The sequence below is a fragment of the Sorex fumeus genome, unplaced genomic scaffold (assembly GCF_029834395.1).
Source record: "Sorex fumeus unplaced genomic scaffold, SorFum_2.1 ptg000086l, whole genome shotgun sequence".
Classification (NCBI taxonomy): Eukaryota; Metazoa; Chordata; class Mammalia; order Eulipotyphla; family Soricidae; genus Sorex; species Sorex fumeus.
The window spans coordinates 13,440,907-13,460,173 of NW_026606143.1; the positions used below are offsets into that span (position 1 = coordinate 13,440,907).

The following is a 19,267-nucleotide window of genomic DNA, read 5'->3' on the forward strand; positions in this document are numbered from 1 at the left end:
TGATTAAGGATCCAAGTATCCAACAGTACATATAATTTGTAATAGTTTCCTATAACAGAGTCAAAACTGTAAGGCAAAATAAATGAATCTAGTGTCATAGTTGGAGACTTCAGTACTACTCAGTAATTGATCCTGTGGGCAGAAAATCAGTAAAGGCACAATTGAAACCAATAGCATCATCAATAATGGGTTACAATTAACATATATAGTCACTTTTATCCAAAAACAGCAGAATCCATTTTTTTTAAATTGACATGGAACATTAACTAAGGTAGACTATATTAAGCCTGAAAACACACCTTGTCATGCTGAATGAAGTCAGCCAGAGGGAAAGAATGATATCTCTCATGTGTGAGATATGAAGATACATAGTAAGAGAGCATCAAATGCCCTAAGGAAACAAAACTGAAGATTTGGTCCACAGAACTCCATTTTTTGCAGGGTCTGTGGAGGGGGTGGTGATTGTTGAATGAGAGGGGCCTTTGGAACTTTGGTGGAGGGAAGCAAACACTCACTCTGGTACTGTGTGTGGTGTTGGAACAAATATAGGAGACTAACACTAACAGTACTCTAATTCATAGTATCACTGTATCACTGTCACTATCATCCTGTTGTTCGTCGATTTACTTGAGTGGGTAACAGTAATGTCTCTATTCCTTCCAGCCCTGAGATTTTATCAGCCTCACCTTACTCATCTTTCCCAATGATTGGAGGTTCTTTCAGGGTCAGGGGAATGAGACCTGTTATAGTTATTGGTTTTGGCATATCGAATACACCACGGGGAGCTTGCCAGGCTCTGCCTGTGTGGGCGGGATACTCTCTGTAGCTTGCCGGGTCTCATATATATATATATATATATATATATATATATATATATATATATTTCTCCATGATTTGTTGCCTACTGTCTGAACTCCATCAAACATGGTGTGGTAACTATGGAAAATGGGTAGGGAGTGTCTTATCATGTGTCCAGGAATATGTTCACTCATATGTGAGGCTCGGCCCGAGAGTGTGGAAAGTGGCCTGGAGCGTGGCAGCAGTTGGGTAGTGGAGGTCGGCTACCAGGGCTGGGTCACTTGGGGTGGGGAGGGCTCTTGCCTGCCCCCTCTGGGGTGCCCCGAGTGAGAATAGCCTGGAACCGAGTCACAGTAATACAATAAAAAAAAACCACAGCTTGACAAATTTAAAAGAATAATAATTACACAATGTCTGTTGTTATGCCACAATGGAATTTAACTTAAAGAATTTAGCTCATTCATCCAGGTACCCACCCGGCAGCAGGGCCCTTACCTGGGGCTGTGCATCTAACTAGATCCCCTGAGAATGGCTTGTTTTCACCCTTGGTCTGCGGGGGTTGGGAATTGAGGCACACTGCGCGAAAGCAAAGCTGAATCATTCCGGGCACCCTCTCCTCATTCATCCAGGTAACCACCCGGCAGCAGGGCCCTTTCCCAGTGCCACAGCCGCGTTATTCTCCCCCTACATATCCCATAGGAACCATAAGTTACCCTCTTAGATGGAACTTTCACTAGGTTAGCTTAACCACCAGAAACACGGTCCTCCCATTGTTCATCGATTTGCTCGAGCGGGCCCAGTAACGTCTCCATTATGAGACTTGTTGTTACTGTGTTTGGCATATCGAATACATCACGGGTAGCTTACCAGGCTCTGCCGTGCAGGCAAGATACTCTCCATGGCTTGCTGGGCTCTCCGAGAGGGGCGGAGGAATCAAACTCGGTCGGCCATGTTGGCCGCTTGTAAGGCAAGTGCCCTACCGCTGTGCTATCGCTCCAGCCCACCAGAAACACATTAGCCAATAATTCATTAAGCCCATCTCAATTAATCCTGCATCTGAAGCAGAATAGTAACAGTGAGTGTGAAGGTCTAAACCACACAGGTAACAATGCTAAAGCAACACAGAAGCCCACCAAGCTTACTTAGTGAAGAGGCTAGCACAGAAGACACCAACAGTAATGAAGTGCAGAACAACCTCTCTGACAAGGAATTTAGAAGGGAGCTACTGAGGATGCTTAGGGAGCTAAAAGAAACAATGGGAAGCAATGACAATAAAAGATGAGGATTTGAAGGTAGATGTGAGGAAAATGCAAACAAAATTAGGAAATGTCAGACCTGAATATCCTGGTAGGTTAATTGAAAAATCAGTGGAAGGCCTCAGCAACAGAGTAACAACTGCTGTGGACAGAATCAGTGAGCTCGAAGATGAAGTCCAGAGATTCTCCAGAAAAGATCAGAAAATGGAAAAGAGACGAACAATTCGGGAACAGTTGGCAAGAGAAGATCGTGATGAAGCCAAGAGGAGTAATATAAGAATTATTAGAGTCACAGAGGGACAGGAAGAAAATCCTGATGAAGAAGAAACTGTCAAAGACATAATCATTATGACGTTTCCAGAGCTTAAGAAAACATGCAACCACATGAAGGAGGCCCAAAGGGTACCATCTAGAAGAAATCCTAATAAAAATACCCCAAGACAAATCCTTATCAAAATGACCAAAACCTTAGATAGAGACAAAATTCTGAAAGCAGCAAGATCAAAGAAAGAAATTTCCTATAAAGGAGCATCCTTAAGATTCACAGCTGATTTTTTCTGGTGAAACCCTCATGGTCCGAAAACAGTGGTGATATATAGTACTATGTAGCTGTTAGAAAGGATGAAGTCATGAAATTTACATACAAGTGGTACTACATGGGAAGTATCATGCTAAGTGAAATTAGTCAGAAAGAGAGGGACAGACATAGAAAGACTGCATTCATCTGGGGACCATAAAGTAACAAAGTAGGAGACTAACACCCAAGAATAGCCAAGATAAGTACCAGGAGGTTTACTCCGTGGCTTGGAGGCCAGCTGCACATGCTGGGGCAAAAGGCAGCTCAGATAGAGAAGGTAGCATAAAATAAAGGGCGTTGAGAGGATCCTTCCAGGATAGGAGATGCCTGCTGAAAGTATAGACCGAACATGATTGCCACTCAATGCCTCTTTTGAAAACCATAGCTCCCTAAAGGAGAGAGAAAACAAAAGGGAATTCACTGCCACAGAGGCAGCTGGGATGGGGGGGAAGAAGGGTGGGAGGGGTACTGGGATCAGTGGTTGTGGAAAATGGGCATTTGTGGAGGGATGGGTACTCGAAAATTGTATACATTGTATAATTGAAACCCAAGCACAAAAGTTTGTAAGTCTACAACTGTACCTCATGGTGTTTCAATAATAAAAATTTTAAAAAGTGAATTTAAAAGCGATAGCACAGCGGTAGGGCGTTTGCCTTGCACGCAGTCAACATGGCCGACTCGAGTTCGATTCCTCCACCCCTCTCGGAGAGCCCGGCAAGCTACTGAGAGTATCTCGCCCGCACGGCAGAGCCTGGCAAGCTACCCGTGATGTATTCGATATGCCAAACACAGTAACAACAAAATCTCCAATGGAGACATTACTGAGCCCACTCGAGCAAATCGATGAACAATGGGAGGACAGTGACAGTGACTTCTAAAGAGTATGTAGGCCAAAGAAAATATTTCATAACGTGATGGCTGCTTACTACCTTGTACTGCAAACCATAACACCCAGAAGGAGAGAGAAAGAGGGAATGTGCCTACCACAGAGGCAGGAGGGGTGAGGGGGCAGGAAGGGGGCAAGAGGGATACTGGAAACATTGATTATGGAGAATGGGAACGGGTGGAGAGATGGGTACTCGAAAATTGTATGACCAAAACATAATCATGCAAGTTTTTAAGTTTGTAACTGTTATCTCATAGTGATTCAATAAAATAAAAACAAATTAAAAATAAATAAATGATAAGGGGAAAACAGAAAAAAAGAAAAAAATTCATGAGAAAATTTTAACTATCTTCATAAAAATAAAATTCATTATGATGTGTGGGAAGCAGTGAAATCTATACTTCTGATTACATATGTTGCCCAAGAAAAAAATTTAAAGTCATAATCTAAATGTCTACTCTGGAAAACAAGAAAAGTAAGTTAAACCTAAGTAAACAAAAGGAAATCTTTAAGAATCTGGGCTGAGGGTGCGGTACAGGGTTTAAGGTGCTTGCCTTGCATGGCCTACCCAAATTCAAATTCCCCGTAGCACACGGTCTCCAGAACGCCACAAGGAGTGATCCTTGGGTACAGAGCCAGGAGCAAGTGCTGAGCACAGCCATGTGTGGCCAAGAAAACAAACAAAGTAATAAGAATCAGCACAGAACTCAATTCAATTAAAATGGAAAATTAATAGAGAAAACCAATTTCAGAAATGAAAGATGTCACTACAGATTCCAAAGAAATTAAGACAATGATAAAAGAATACACAAATATCCACGGACATAATATTTTAAATAAAATGGATTCACTGAAATATACAACCTGCCAAATCTCACACAAGTATAGATTATGTAATTAGGCCTCTAGCTATTAAAGAAATTGAACCAATACTGAATCATAGTCCCAAACAGAAAGCACCTGTTCCAGATGGGCTCACTGGAAAAGTCTATCAAAATTTTGTGGAAGAAATTATACAATTTAACTACATCTCTTTCAGATATAATTAGGAAAAATATATCCTAACACATTCTATGAAATTAGCATTAACCTAATGTCAAAATAGGACAAAGATATTAAAAGAAAACTAAACCCCAATATAAGTCATGAATGGAGATGCACACAGCTTCAGCAAAAGAACAGTGAACTGAACTAAAAAAAATAGAATAAAAAAAAATAGAAATGGAGTCATACAATGTGACCAAGAATGAAAAAAAATAGAATGGAGTCATACAATGTGACCAAATGGGATGTAAGGTGTGTAAGGCTGGTTCACCATCAGAAAATTTGTTGAACAGAATCCACCAAGCCAAAAGATTAATAAAATTATGTAATCACATCAATAAATACAGAGAATTCATTTGGCAAATTCAACAAGTTCAATGCTAAAGATAGGAATAGAAGGAAGTTTTCTCAACTTGCAGGAGAAACCAGCACATGTGTATGATAAAATTTATACCTTATTTTTGATTTTTGTACACCTAAAACATTTTTGAAAAGAGTTAAACAAAAAGTACTGGTTCTGTTGCCTTTGGCTCCTTGTTCATTCCCTGCTATGCTTCTTTATATCCCCAATGTGAGAGCTCATTCTGTATCTGTCCCTCTCCTTCTGACTAATGTCAGTCAGTCTGATTCCTTCCAGTTCCATCCAGATAGTAATAAACTGCGTTATTTCATCTCTTGTTACAGCTGAGTAGCAGTGTACTGTGTATAATATGTACCATAATTTCTTATCCAGCCACCTCTTACGGGGCACTTGAGTTTTTGCAGATCTTGTCTATTGGACTAGTGTTGCAACAGAATCTGAGATCTGGTCTACATAACTGAGCTTATTGTGGAGGGGAGATGGGCTTGGGGATGGGGGATTTGAAGGGGAGACCCAGAGAGAGTGGTGGACGGAAGTGGACCACCGTCAGTGTTGGAAAACTGTGTACATATCATTAACTGTACTATAGATCATGGTGTCTAAGGAAAGGAGGATAGAGTGCTTACCTTGTGAGGAATCAAATTTGATCACAGGCACTGCATGATTTCCTGAACACTGCTAAGTGTACCCCTGATTGTACCTGAGCACCACTGACATAGTCCTGGGGGGCTCCAGCATTGCTAGGCCTGAACAACACCACATTACCACGCCCCAGAAACAAATCATGAGGTCTGCACCACTGGGTCACGAGGAGTGACCCCCTTGAGTACCACTGGAAAGACCCCCCTCCAAAGAGGCAAGATATTAAGTTTTAATTTGTTTTGTATTCTGAATTATTTTTGGGGGGGAAGCACCACACCTGGTGATCCGTAGGGTTTACTCCTGGCTCTGGGCTTAAGAACAAATCCTAGCAGGATTTGTGGTACTGTATGGAGTGCCGGGAATTGGACCCAGGTTGGTTGTGTGCAAGGCAAACACTCTGCCCACTAATATCACTCCAATTCCCTAAATTACTTTTTAAAATGAAATACCTTCCCCCAAAAGGTAATAGAGACAAAGAAAAAAAGCAAACCACTGCCCGAGAACTAGGGTGAAAGAAGGACCTTGAGGGGAAGGAGGGGGAGATATAGACTCTAATCTGGAAAGCAGTCATGGTTAAAAAGTCTATGAATTGTTTTAAAAAAAAGCGATTGAAATGCATGATTACAAAGAACTATTTTTCCAGTATACATAGTATTCCTTGTAAACAGTGTAAAATGTATTATATGTAAAGTAGATGAAAGTATAATTGTTATGCTACCTGTTATCACACGCTTAACAAAGATAGTTATAAAGAACAGATAAAAACACATAAAATGGCACCAATGTTACCCAATAATCTCTAATTAGTTAAACCACCTGATAATCCACAATTAAAATATATTGAAAAGCATTTTTCTTTGAAAAAACGCATTATTCTTTCAGAAATAGAAAGGCTATGCAAAATTTAAATAACTAATTGTTTACTTTTGCTTCTGCTTTGGTATTCACTAGGTAGCCTTTACTATCCTATTTTTAAATAAAATTAGTAAATAGTTGAAGCTTTAGTCACAGAAGCAATGCACCAGAATAACTAGCAAAGGAACACATAGAATTAGTTACCTTAAATTTTGCTTCCCAATTCAGCATAAATTACATTCGCAAAACCAGTTTCATACTTTTACTTGAATTATTACCTGGAAGCTGTTGTCAGATAGAACTCAAGGTAAGCTTCTTTATTTAAACCAACTCCTTCAATATTAATGATACCATCCGGGTTAGGTTGTTTAGCAACCAACAACATGGGGTATCTCCAGATCCCATCTGTTGCACACTGTATTGTCAGTGAAATTTTAGCCCTTAAAAAATAGAGAGTGAGGGTGGGAGAGAGAAAGAAAGAGATCACAAAGTATACTATAGAAAAATGAGTAAAGATAGTACAATACAGTAGATCAACATCTAATGTAAATCTGGCATTTTGGTAATATCACCAGGCATTATAATTCTTTTTTTTTTTGCTTTTTTTTGGGTTACACCCGGCGATGCACAGGGGATATTCCTGGCTCATGCACTCAGGAATTATTCCTGGCGGTGCTCGGGGGACCATATGGGATGCTGGGAATTGAACTCGGGTTGGCTGCATGCAAGGCAAACACCCAACCCGCTGTGCTATCACTCCAGCCCCGAATTATAATTATTAAAGATATATTTATGACTAAGTTACATTTTAAGAACCATTTTAGATTACAATTTATATCATAATTTCTCTTTCAGGTAATTATTTTGTACAACATCTTATCTACTCTCTAATTATTAACTAAGAACCAGTAGTATATGCAGAATTGGTGCTGCCAATTTTCTGTAACCAGAAGAGAATATCATAACTTTTAAGAGTCTAGGGAAGAGGTTAGCCTAATGAACCTAATTGTTAACACTAATAGTCATTCCAAATGGAGATTTTCTGTTCAAAATGAAGCACCATGAGAAGCACTTTCAACTATTGCTTCACACAGAAAATTATATTTTCTGTGAACACTTAGCCCTATAAAATTGGCTTAAAGCTTTAAAGAAATTAAATCGCCATTGATAAAGATAACACAAAACCTTACACAGTGACATATAATTCTGTCGCTGGTGAATTAATGAAGAGAGAGGAGACAGCCATTCTAAGCATTTGTTCAGGAATAAAATTGAAAAGACAGGTTGAAGATGGTTTACCAGTTTCTTTTTTTTTCTTTTTTTTTTCTTTTTCTTTCTTTCTTTTTTTTTTGCTTAAGAAGGAAAACACTCATACTCACACATGTAATGGGGTGGTTGCAATATCATATACTGGAGACGGGCACCATGATCCTTTTATCTAAATTTCTTCAGTTTCACAGTTTTCTGTGAACACTTATCCTCTTTAAATGAGTGCTGTAAAATTAGTCAATTGGAGGACCAAACACTCAATGTCTTCCTAAATGTGTTAAGTTGCACATACAAAACCAGAAATTTCACTCTCTGTAATTTTTCTCAGATATATTTCAAAGAATTAAAGTGAGTTGTTTAAGAATATTCCTTGCTACACATTTACCCATGCTATAAAAAAAATCTGGTATCAAAATTGAAAAAAAATCCCTTCAGTAGGGTATATTAATAATACAGTGTATTCCATTGAGGCAGTGGAATGTTATGCAATGTTACTTACCTCCTGAACATTCTCCTATCTTAGTAAGTGGAACTAAATTCCTTTCAACACCACTTCAAGAGCACATTCAGTAACTGGTCTTCCTACCTCTAGTTTTTTTTATCTCACAAGGAAACGATGACTCCTATAATTGACCTAGTATTTTATTTTTTATTATTCATTTTTGTGTTTATCTCTGAACATCCCAAATCACAGAGGCGAAAAGTGGCAAAATTAATATGTACATTTATGGACAAAATAAAAGCTCAGTACACACTTAGAGAAACAAATGGACAAAACATTAGTTCAGGGGCTGGAGTGATAGCACAGCTGGTAGGGTGTTTGCCTTGCAAGCGCCTGACCAGGGTTCAATTCCCAGTATCCCATATGGTTCCCAGAGAACCACCAGGAATAATTCCTGAGTGCATGAGCCAGGAGTAAACCCTGTGCATTGCCGGGTGTGACCCAAAAAGAAAAATAATATTAGCTCATTACACAGCGAGAATTTTATGAATCATGTATGTAAGCTGCCCTACATCAGTGACACAAATATTTATCTTTCTTTCATTTTCTATTGTTTTGAGCATGAGACAAATTCATAGACACAAAACACTGTGTATTTAGATCCTGGCCAAATTCTTTAAGTTATCTCCTTTCCTATGTATAGTGGAGAAACATTACCTCCTTTAACATTCCTCGTTCATGCCAAATGTTTTCCTGTCTATGGCTTCTGAATTTAATATTGCCTCTGTCTTTAAAATTCTTCCAAGATCTTCCAATTTATGACATCTTTGTTCAGATATCATATCTTCATGGAAGTGTAACAATCCCCCTTATCTGATGTACAACTTCACAGTTTTCTATTCCCCTATTACTTTTCTTCTTAAGATTAGTACTAAACAATACAAAATATTATGCATTTAGTCCCCTCTTACTAGATTATATATTCCAAGTGTGCAGGGGTTTTTTTCTATTTATACGTGCTAAAATAATTTTTAATAACCGAATGAATAACTACGTCAAGTGAACAACACTGAAAACTTTCATTCAGGACAATTCTTTGAATTAAAGAGAAGCTACTGAGTAAGCTTTTTAAAGAATGAGAAAGATCATTCAATTTTAGAAATTAGAGTGAATCATTTTTTTGGTCAATACTATATACATGATTTTTCCTAATTGAAGTTGTATTCTGCTAGCTCTGTGAAATAGAATATGAGAGCTCGCTCTGCTCCTCTTTTGATCTGATGAAAAGATTCAGGAAGAAGTCAAGGTTATTATTATTTCTAAAGATACCTTAAGATGTATGATAGCCATAATTTCTGTTTTATTTTACAAAATATGTAAAACTGGGTTAACTTAGAATCTTAAAGTAGATTCATAGTATTATTAACTATTGGTTTTTTATGCTTTTGTATTATATCATTGATTTTTATGAAAATAAAATTAACATTTTCACTTTTAAGAAAATATATAATATAAAAATAGTATGTTAATAATACTCAAAGACAGTAGAAACAAGGGCCAGGAGGACTTGTCCATGGTAGGAAGCTTGCCACACAGGGGAAGGGGGAGTGCAGTTATGACAGAGACGGGACCACTATGACAATTATAGTTGGAAATGATCACTCTGGATACATACTGAGTGCTGAAAGGAGGTAAAGTGATATGCATGATACCCTTTCAGTAACACTATTGCAAACCACAGTGCTTAAAAAGGAACACACAGAGAGAGAGAGAGAGAGAGAGAGAGAGAGAAAGAGAGAGAGAGAGAGAGAGAGAGAGAGAGAGAGAGAGGTATCTGCCATAGAGGCAGGCTGCTGTGGGCACAAGGCAGAGGAAGACAGGAGGAAAACTGGGGACATTAGTGGTGGGAAATATGTACTGGTGAAGGGATGGGTTTTAGAACACTATAACTGACACTCAATCATGACCAACTTTGTAACTGCATATCTCACAGTGATTCAATAAAAAATAACTAAAAAATAAGAAAATATAAGAAAATATGATCTAGGGTCCTTATGATTATTTATATTGTGTGCAACACTATTCTTTGAAAGAATGCATATGAACATCTACCTTGTATTTACTGCTGTGAAACAATATTGTATTTTCTTTTTAACAAAACATTAAATTTTCCCCCTTATACCTTGCTAATAAGGAAGAAACCTGAATTTAATACTTATTTTAATTATGTAGGCTGGTAAGTATAGTTTGGGTGTAAATGATTTCTTACTCTTCTGTTTCATAATTTAGATCTATTGGTTCTATTTTGATCTTCCTCATTTAACTGTGTACGTTTCAGTAACCATCACAAATATATGTGGGAGAAAGAATGGTGAAAATAAATGAATATATACATTTATACATAAAACAGGATGAATAAATAATATTAGAATTTCACATAATATTAAAAATGTCAGCCGCATGCAAGGCAAATGCCGTACGCGCTGTGCTATCGCTGGAGTGGTAGGGCGTTTGCCTTACACGCGGCCAACATGGCCGACCCGAGTTCGATTCCTCCGCCCCTCTCAGAGAGCCCGGCAAGCTACCGAGAGTATTTCGCCCGCATGGCAGAGCCTGGCAAGCTACCCGTGAGGTATTCGATATATTCGATATGCCAAACACAGTAACAAGTCTCATGATGGAGACGTTACTGGGCCCGCTCGAGCAAATCGATGAACAATGGGAGGCCCGTGACCCGTGGCCCGTGATTAAAAATGTTTATGAATCATGCATACAAAGTTGTCATGAACTGGTTTCTCAAGTATTCACCAATAGCGCTATTTTGAATGAGAAAAAAAATTCACATTTGTCCTGCTCATATTCACTGAACATTTTCTTCTAGTTTTTGCCAGTATTTTCCATATCATTAAATTATTGTAATATAAGGCTACATGTGAAAACATATTAAAATAAACATAAAACTACCTAAATGGAAAATAGTACAGGATCATGTTATTATTTACAGTGTCCTTTTTTCTTATAGCTTGATTTTATTACTACTTCCTGAAGATGACCATGGTGCTTTTTAGTTATTGGACTACATTTCTGTTATTTTAAATATACATGTGGTTACTTTACCTTTTACCTTTACATAAATAATGCAGTTAAATTATAGCAATGATTAAAAATACAACACTTTCAATTATGTTTTCTAAACTGCTTTATTTGTACTTTGTAGATAATTAGATTCTCGTCAGTGCCTCAGTATTAAGATGTAAATAAAGTCCTATTGCGAATGTGACCTATCAAACAGTGTTTGCAAATGTCCCATATCTCTTGCTTGTATAGTGAAACTAAAGACACTGGATGAGGCTTGCTAGAGGATATTCAAAGCCCACTATTCTTGCAGACTCCAATACGATCCCCTTCTTAAACCTTATTAAAAGAGGTACCTTGTTAGGGTTTGGGTGGAAAAAAGGGTAATGACAGCAATTGCAAAATTCAGGCACTATCATCATTTGAACTGTTTCTGACAAACAGTGGCAGAAAATATGCTGCCAATGTACAATGTCACATTGTCCTCCTGTTCATCGATTTGCTCGAGTAGGCCCAGTAACGTCTCCATTTTTGAGACTTTGTTGTTACTGTGTTTGGCATATTGAATACATCACGGGGAGCTTGCCAGGCTTTGCCCTGCCGGCGAGATACTCTCGGTAGCTGGCCGGGCTCTCCGAGAGGGGCGGAGGAATCGAACTCGGGTCGGCCATGGTGGCCACTTGCAAGGCAAATGCCCTACCCACTGTGCTTTCGCTCCAGCCTGTACAATGTCAGTGATTGTTTTTATTTATTTAAAGTATTTTTTTATTGAATCACCATGAGATACACAGTTACAAAGCTTTCATAATGGACTTTAAGTCATATAATGTTCCAACACCCATCCCTCCACCAGTGTACATTTCCCACAACCAATGTCCCTAGTCTCCTTCCCCACACCAGTCGCCCCCACCCCACCACCCCCTGCCTCTATGGCAAGCACTTTTCCTCTTACTTTTTCTATTTGGGTGCACTATGGTTTGAAATACAGATACTTAGATGCCATTATGTTTGGTCATTTACCCACTATCAACACACATCTCCCATCCCAAGCCATGCCTCTAACCATCATTGTGGTCCCTTCTCTATCCCAATTGCCCTCTCCCCCAGTACTTGAGGCAGGCTTCCTACCGTGGACAAACCCTCTTGGCCCTTGTTTCCACAGTGATTGTTTTTAACTTACAGTAGTGACATCTCTTTTGTCATTAAACACTAGTGATCATACTTCATTACTTTTGTCTTGTTTTATTGTATTAAACACAAGGACATACTTTGTTGCTTTCACTGTGTTATCGCTCTGGCCCCAGCAAGACCATAATTTGCAAGGGGTATTTTGGTTTTCTAATCATTTGGATAATGTTTCTCTTCTCCTTTTTTTGTTTTGTTTTATTTTTAGACCACACCCAGTGATGTTCTGTGGTTATTCCTGGCTTTGAACTCAGGAATTACTCCTGGTGGTGCTCATACGAAATGGTGACCATATGAAATTCTGGGGATCAAACTTGGGTCCACTGCATGTAATACAAACATCCTGGCTGTACTAGCACTCCAGCCCATGGACTTTTTTCTTTCTTATCAGAATACTTTCTGTAGCATGACAGTCAGGAATGATTTAATGCAAAGTATTTCCTTAGCAGCATTTAAAATGTAATATAATCCAAAATTAGAAAGAAGAATCAGTGTAAGTTTAAAAGAGTAATAAATGGTTTAAAGGAAAAGGGGGGAGGGTTAAAGCAGATATACCTCAATGGTCTCCTTGGTGCAAATACCAGAGAGAAGATCACTGTTATTTCTTCAGTGTCAACATTGTAAGCCTTATCTAGCATATATACAGCTACACAGGATTCCAAGAGCTTCTTTTTCTCTTCAGATTCAAATTCAATTTCATATTCGAATTCACGTATTTCTTTACCATCTACAGAAATCAAGATTAAAATCCATTCCAATCTAATTAAATATAGATATCTTAAACATAGGTCGAATGTCAATGCTGATCACGCGCAGGTATTTAGACGAAGAGGATATATGTTATTTAGCTTCCTGTATATAATTCCTGGTGCACTGCTCAGTATATAATAGCACTCAGTACATTTTTGTTACATGCAAATTTATACATAAATAAGCATAAAAATTAACCAGAGACAATTTCCATCATTCTGAAATCTTTAAATTCAGATTTCTGAGACAACAGTCAAATGGAATTTAAACATCAATATTTAGTATAAAATATGAACAATATGCTCTATATAATAAACGTAATGAAACCTACATATTTGTAGCTATGAAAAGAAATGAATTAACCTTAAACAATATGAAAGAACATTCAATCTATTAGGGCAAGGTCTTTAAGTCCTGCTATAGTCTGATGAACAAGTTTTCATATTTAATCTTGAGGTATTAAAAACAATATGGCTAATCATATTTTCTTAACAAGTAGATTATGTGAGGAAAGTTTTAATAGGATTTTGTTGAGAACAGGTGAAATGAATTTTTAATCTCGGTCTGACACATAGAAGAGAAGCGTAATCTATTGTATTTACTCTCTACATTAGATTAAGAAGCCCAGATTTCCAATCAAGAAGTTTGTTACAAGGAAGAGAGACAAAAGAATCATGGCTTGCCTGGCTCCATAGCTGAGCTCATTTTGAGTCTGTCTCTAGTGTATAAAGGTAAAAGTGGTTAACAGAACCAACAACAATCATTCTTTAAGCAATCTTGCAAGAAACCTTACTATCTTTTAGATCTCAAACACTGGTGGAGGGATCAGTAGGTCTGCAATTGTAAAAAAAAAAAAGGTGAAAAGGACTTTGTTTTTTAAGTTATGATGCCTAAATTTAAAAAAAAATAGCCAATAAAAAGAAACCATATCATCTTTCTGAAGCTCCTTACTATAACTTCTGCTACAGAACTTTGAAAATTTGGTTGCAACAATCTCAAGTCACATTTAATGATTACTTGGAAAAACCTAATAATATAAATGATTGGCCAATGCCTTCACAAGATTTCTTTTCTCATATTCCATATATAAAAATGTTCTCTTCTTCTCTTCCACATGTAAAAATAAATCTATGGGGCCAAAGAGATAGTAGAGTGACTAAGGAACATGCCTTGCATATGGGGTACCAGTTTGATCTCTGGTACCACATGGTCCCAGGAGCATCATTGGGTGCCACCCCTACCCCCAAAGTAAATCTCTGAACTTTTGAATTGCTGATTTTTGATCCCATGGATAAAATTCCCAACTGCTTCTATTGATAACCAGTGCTTTTGGTTAGAAAAGGACGTCTACCTAGAAAGTGTGACTAAAACCTCTATGGGAATGATTATGTTAGAATGAAGATAGAAAACAATGAAGTATCATATCACACCAGAAAGAATAGTCTCTATAAAAAAACAATGGCATCAAACAATGCTGGCAAGAATGTGGTAAAAAAAAGTGTCCATTCACGGCTGGTGGGGATGTTGTTTGGCTTGGTATCTATGGGAAACAGAATGGAGATTTCTCGAAAAGTAAGAATACAGATCCCAATATGTGATCTATTGGCATCTAATCCCAAAGGAGAAAAAGACTGATCCAAAATATGTGTGCAGCTATGTTATTGTAGCACTCAGCACAAAAGCCAGGATATAGACATGGCACACATGTTCAAAAATGGATGAGCGGATAAAGAAGCATGGTGCATATACACAACGAAATATTTGCATCCCCAAGGAAAAACTGAAATTATGCATTTTGTTTCAACTTTAATGGAACTAGAAGGTACCATGTTGAGTGAAAAGTCAGAGGGGAAAAGACGTGTGCCAGATCATTTCACTCATTTGTGGTATATAAAGAAACCAAACAAAGGTATAGGCAATATTAACTGATTAAAGAGCTTTGGGCACTGGAGTATAGAACTAAGAACAGATTAAAGGGTTGTGAAGGGAAGAATAAGGTGGACCAGAGGGGACACAGGGGCATTGGTTAAGGGTCTTGGTTTTTTTGGTGGTGGTGAGGTAACCATGTACTCTGGGACCAATGCCGTTGTATACATATTATGATAATGATAAGTTTTTAAAACTAAAATTAAACAAGCAGCTTCATTTTACACCCTTAAGATCGGCTATGTCTCAACCTGTGATGGCTACTATCAGCTTTTTCTCCTCTGGAGTAGCCCATATTCTCTCTTGAACATGTATCTCTCTGTCTGTCTCTCTGTCTGTCTGTCTCTACGTCCCACCCCATAGTTCTCTAAGAAAATTTCTCTAAATAAAACTATTTTATTTCACTAAATAAAAGAAATATAATACAGAAGTGATTATCAGCTAAGGAATGGGGATGAGGTGAGTAGCAGCCACATGAATGCAGTTTTCAAATTACACTTATCCCCTTATCTATAACTCGAATAGATTAGTATGAAAACATAAGGGCAAAAGAAATAATCAGGTTCAACAAAATCATGATTAAACTGACTTTCTGTATTGTGATTTAAGGCTAATCTCCTATGATCTCTGCATTTAATTTGAAAAGTCACATTACCAAGTAAGAAACATGTCTTTTGCTATGTTCTTAATTTGGGAATAATTTATATAATGCTTTAATGTAAAGTAGGTTGATAATAGCTAAATCAGTGTAAAGGACAATATAAATAATTATAATCTTATTTGGATAAAATTAATCTCTAATGACAAAATACAAAATAGACCATAATTTTAAGACAATAACTGAATACTTCTAAAATTTTAAATAATGATTCTAGTAATACACATTAAACTTCTGAAGTTATACAATTCTATAAGATTACTATAACAACATTTCAGTATGACTAAAATCACAGAAATATTGTTTGCATAACAAAGAGCTTAAAATAGTTGAAATATATTTTCCTTGATTTTTCTTTACTATTTTCTTTCTTTCAATCATTTCTTTTATAAATAGAAAGGTTTATTGTAAAGTAGAAGAGAAAGAAACTTCCTAGCTGGGGAGGAACTTAGGAAGTTCACCTTTTCATTTCTTAGTTAGCAAATATTGAGTACTTTTCTTGAATAATAAGTATGGCTCTTGTTCTCAAAGAGCTTATTATTGAAAAGAAAGAACTGTTAATAAAATGGTAGTGACACAGTTTTCAAGGTATTACTGTGCTAACTTGTACTATTGAGAGGTGAAGGAGGCTAAAAGAATAAAGTTTTTCCATTTTTTAGATTAAATAACTGTAATTTACAAAGTTATTGATACCTGCATTTTAGGCATATAATATTTTAACACCAATCCCATCCCCAGTGCCAACTTCCCACCACCAATGTTTCCATATTCCCTCTACATCTCAATACCCATTCCATTCCCCTCTGGTCAACTTGACATGCACATTTCAGTTTCAGTAGTTGCAGCTTAGATCTCATGTTCTCACTTGTGTTGAGTCTGTGTTTGGGACATATGGCTATACCCCACTCACCCTATCACCAGGATAACTGAAGCCTTGATGCCTGTTCACTCATGACTACCCATTCTCTAAAAGAATATACTTTCTCAACCTGACTGCTAACGGTTTCCCAAGAGGAGATCAACATGACAAACCTGAAGAGCAAGGAGGAGTTAGCTGGGTATAGGGGTGGAGGGGAGACAGGGGAGACAGTCTTTTAAATATCAGAGCAGAATGTGGGAATTTTCAATGGTGAAGACCAGCCTGGTCCATCTGAGCCCATTTGAGGGTGGGGCAGAAAGTGTAGCAGGAACTTTCCAAAGATAAAGTTGATGAAGTAGACCAAGACCATGTAGTACCCTTTATTTGTGGTAAAGATCTGGGATGTCTAAAAATAATGTGAAGTCACCGAACGTTTTAAGTATGAAGCGATGTGGTCCGGCAATAGTAAAATGAGCGAAAGGAGATTAAGAGAGAAGTTAAAAAGGTTTCCCAATAACTCAAGCAAGGGGGCAGGACTTGCACATGGGTGAGAGAAACATATAAATGAAGATCAAGACATACCCTACCATATGTAAAGCAGGAGCCACCTGAGTAACTAGAAACAAGAATAACTGAGGACTAGAAACCAGAATAACTGAGCTATCACTTCAGTGTTCTATTCATCCTTGTAACTAGAAACCAGAATAATTGAGCTATTACTTCAGTAATTTATTCATCCCTGTAACCAATAGATAATGCATTTCACACAAGTTCAGAAACTTTACGCATACATATACACAGAAGATAGTAGCATAAATCTCTTTCATTCACCATTATTTTGATATAAAATTGATAGAAAAGAAACAACTCCAAGTGACATTACTAAAATGACATTATGTCATTTTGCTTAAAGTCTGTTTCCCAAAACCCATCACCAATGAGGAATTACTATATATCAAAACAAGGTTAGACAATAATAATGGTAGTTAGCCTTTGCATATGGCAGCAAAAAATGATTATATTCAAAGTTGGGGCTTCTTTTCCGTCTAGATGTTGCTCTTCATAATTATCATCTCATCCTAATGCCTTTATCATAGTGCCAAAAAATAATACAGTGGCAGCAATGTTGGCCAAGGGCCCCTGTCACTGTCACTGTCACTGTCCTCCTGTTGTTTATCGATTTGCTCGAGCGGGCACCAGTAACGTCTTACAACAAATTGTGAAAGTTGTTGTTACTGCTCTTGGCATATTGAATACGTCACGGGTAGCTTGCCAGGCTTTGCCGTGCAGGCGAGATACTCTTGGTAGCTTGGCGGGCTCTCTCCAAGAGGAGCGGAGAAATCGAACCCGGGTTGGCTGTGTGCAAGGCAGACGGCCTACCCACTGTGATACCGCACCAGCCCAAGGGCCCATATTAAATTTTTCAGGACAAAGGCAATTTTAATCAATATATAAGATACCAGTAATGCTTAAAAATAAATACTTGACTATAATTAAAAAGCATTGAATTGTAACAAATCTATTTACAAAACATTTTTGAAGTTATATATATTTCCATATACATTTTAACCTTTAATAAATACAAGGATAAAGAAGGGATAATCAATGAGATAACAAGTTACTAAAGCTTATTATGAAAACCAAGATCAAAAAATGCTTCAAAAAGATCAACTGGCAAATGCTACTGTTCAATAAGCACAGAACACAAATATGCTGGTTTGAGATGGGCATATGGAATAAGACTGACAGTCTCATTGGAGTACTCAGGATAGATGCCTCAGCAGAGTCAGTTGAACATTGAGAGCAAAATGTAAAAAAAAATTGAGGGAAGAATCAAGTTTGGAGGCCAACATAGTACCATGGGAATGCCAATGATAGGTTTCTCATGAGCTATTTTTAATTACATACAAATAGGATCTGGGATGCGGAAACAATATAAGATGACTGGTTAGCTCTGGGTGAAACAAGATCAGCAGAGTGACACATGAATCACAAATCAGACACAAATAGCAAAAGATTAACCAAAGAACAATGGCCTTGAGCTATAGAACACCTGGGAAATATAAGGAAGAGCCACAGATCTGATGTTCTGTCAAATAGGAAATCAATCTTGCAGAAAAATCCCACAGAAAGTCACAGAACTATTCCCCAGAGAAGCACAAAGGATGCACAGAGCAAGAGTGGTTCGGAAGAATTAATATAATTAAAGATGAAATTCTGCCTACAGAGAAGAATCTGTATTCCTATAGAAATGAAATTGCAAAATAAAGCTTAAAAAATCCAAGTACAATAATATCCCAGTAGGGCAATACCAATTGATTTAAGTAGTACAAATCCAACATGCTGAATAGATGTTCTTTGAATTCCTTGACAAGAATCTGTGTCTTGTTAATTTTGGCATCTCTGGGGCTCAGCATAATATTCTGGGAGCAGAGATATTTGTTAGATTGCTGTTGAATGAAAAAGATATGAAAGTGATCAATCCTGGTTAACTCGATGGTGTTACAAGGAGTCTGGGTGAAAAAAAGCACAGAGAGGTCTTGGCATTTTTATTTAATATGACTTGATAGTTTTATTGGACTCCTGGTGAAATGAGATGAGGAAAATGACGGGAAGATGATGTGAAGGGCGTGGTGGGGATCGTTATCTCTCTAGAAAGGGGCCTATTCACTCACAAGAGGGAA

General features: G+C 37.5%; 1 protein-coding gene across 1 annotated transcript in view; it reads right to left on the bottom strand.

The window, feature by feature from the left end:
* CFAP47 (cilia and flagella associated protein 47) overlaps positions 1–19,267 on the bottom strand; it is a 606,917-nt gene that overhangs the window by 22,783 nt on the left and 564,867 nt on the right. Inside the window, exons 60-61 of the mRNA XM_056131098.1 lie at positions 12,946–13,117; positions 6,698–6,859 (exon numbers count right to left, since the gene is read on the bottom strand). Coding sequence (XP_055987073.1) covers positions 6,698–6,859; positions 12,946–13,117 — 334 coding nt within the window. The remainder of the gene's footprint in view (positions 1–6,697; positions 6,860–12,945; positions 13,118–19,267) is intronic.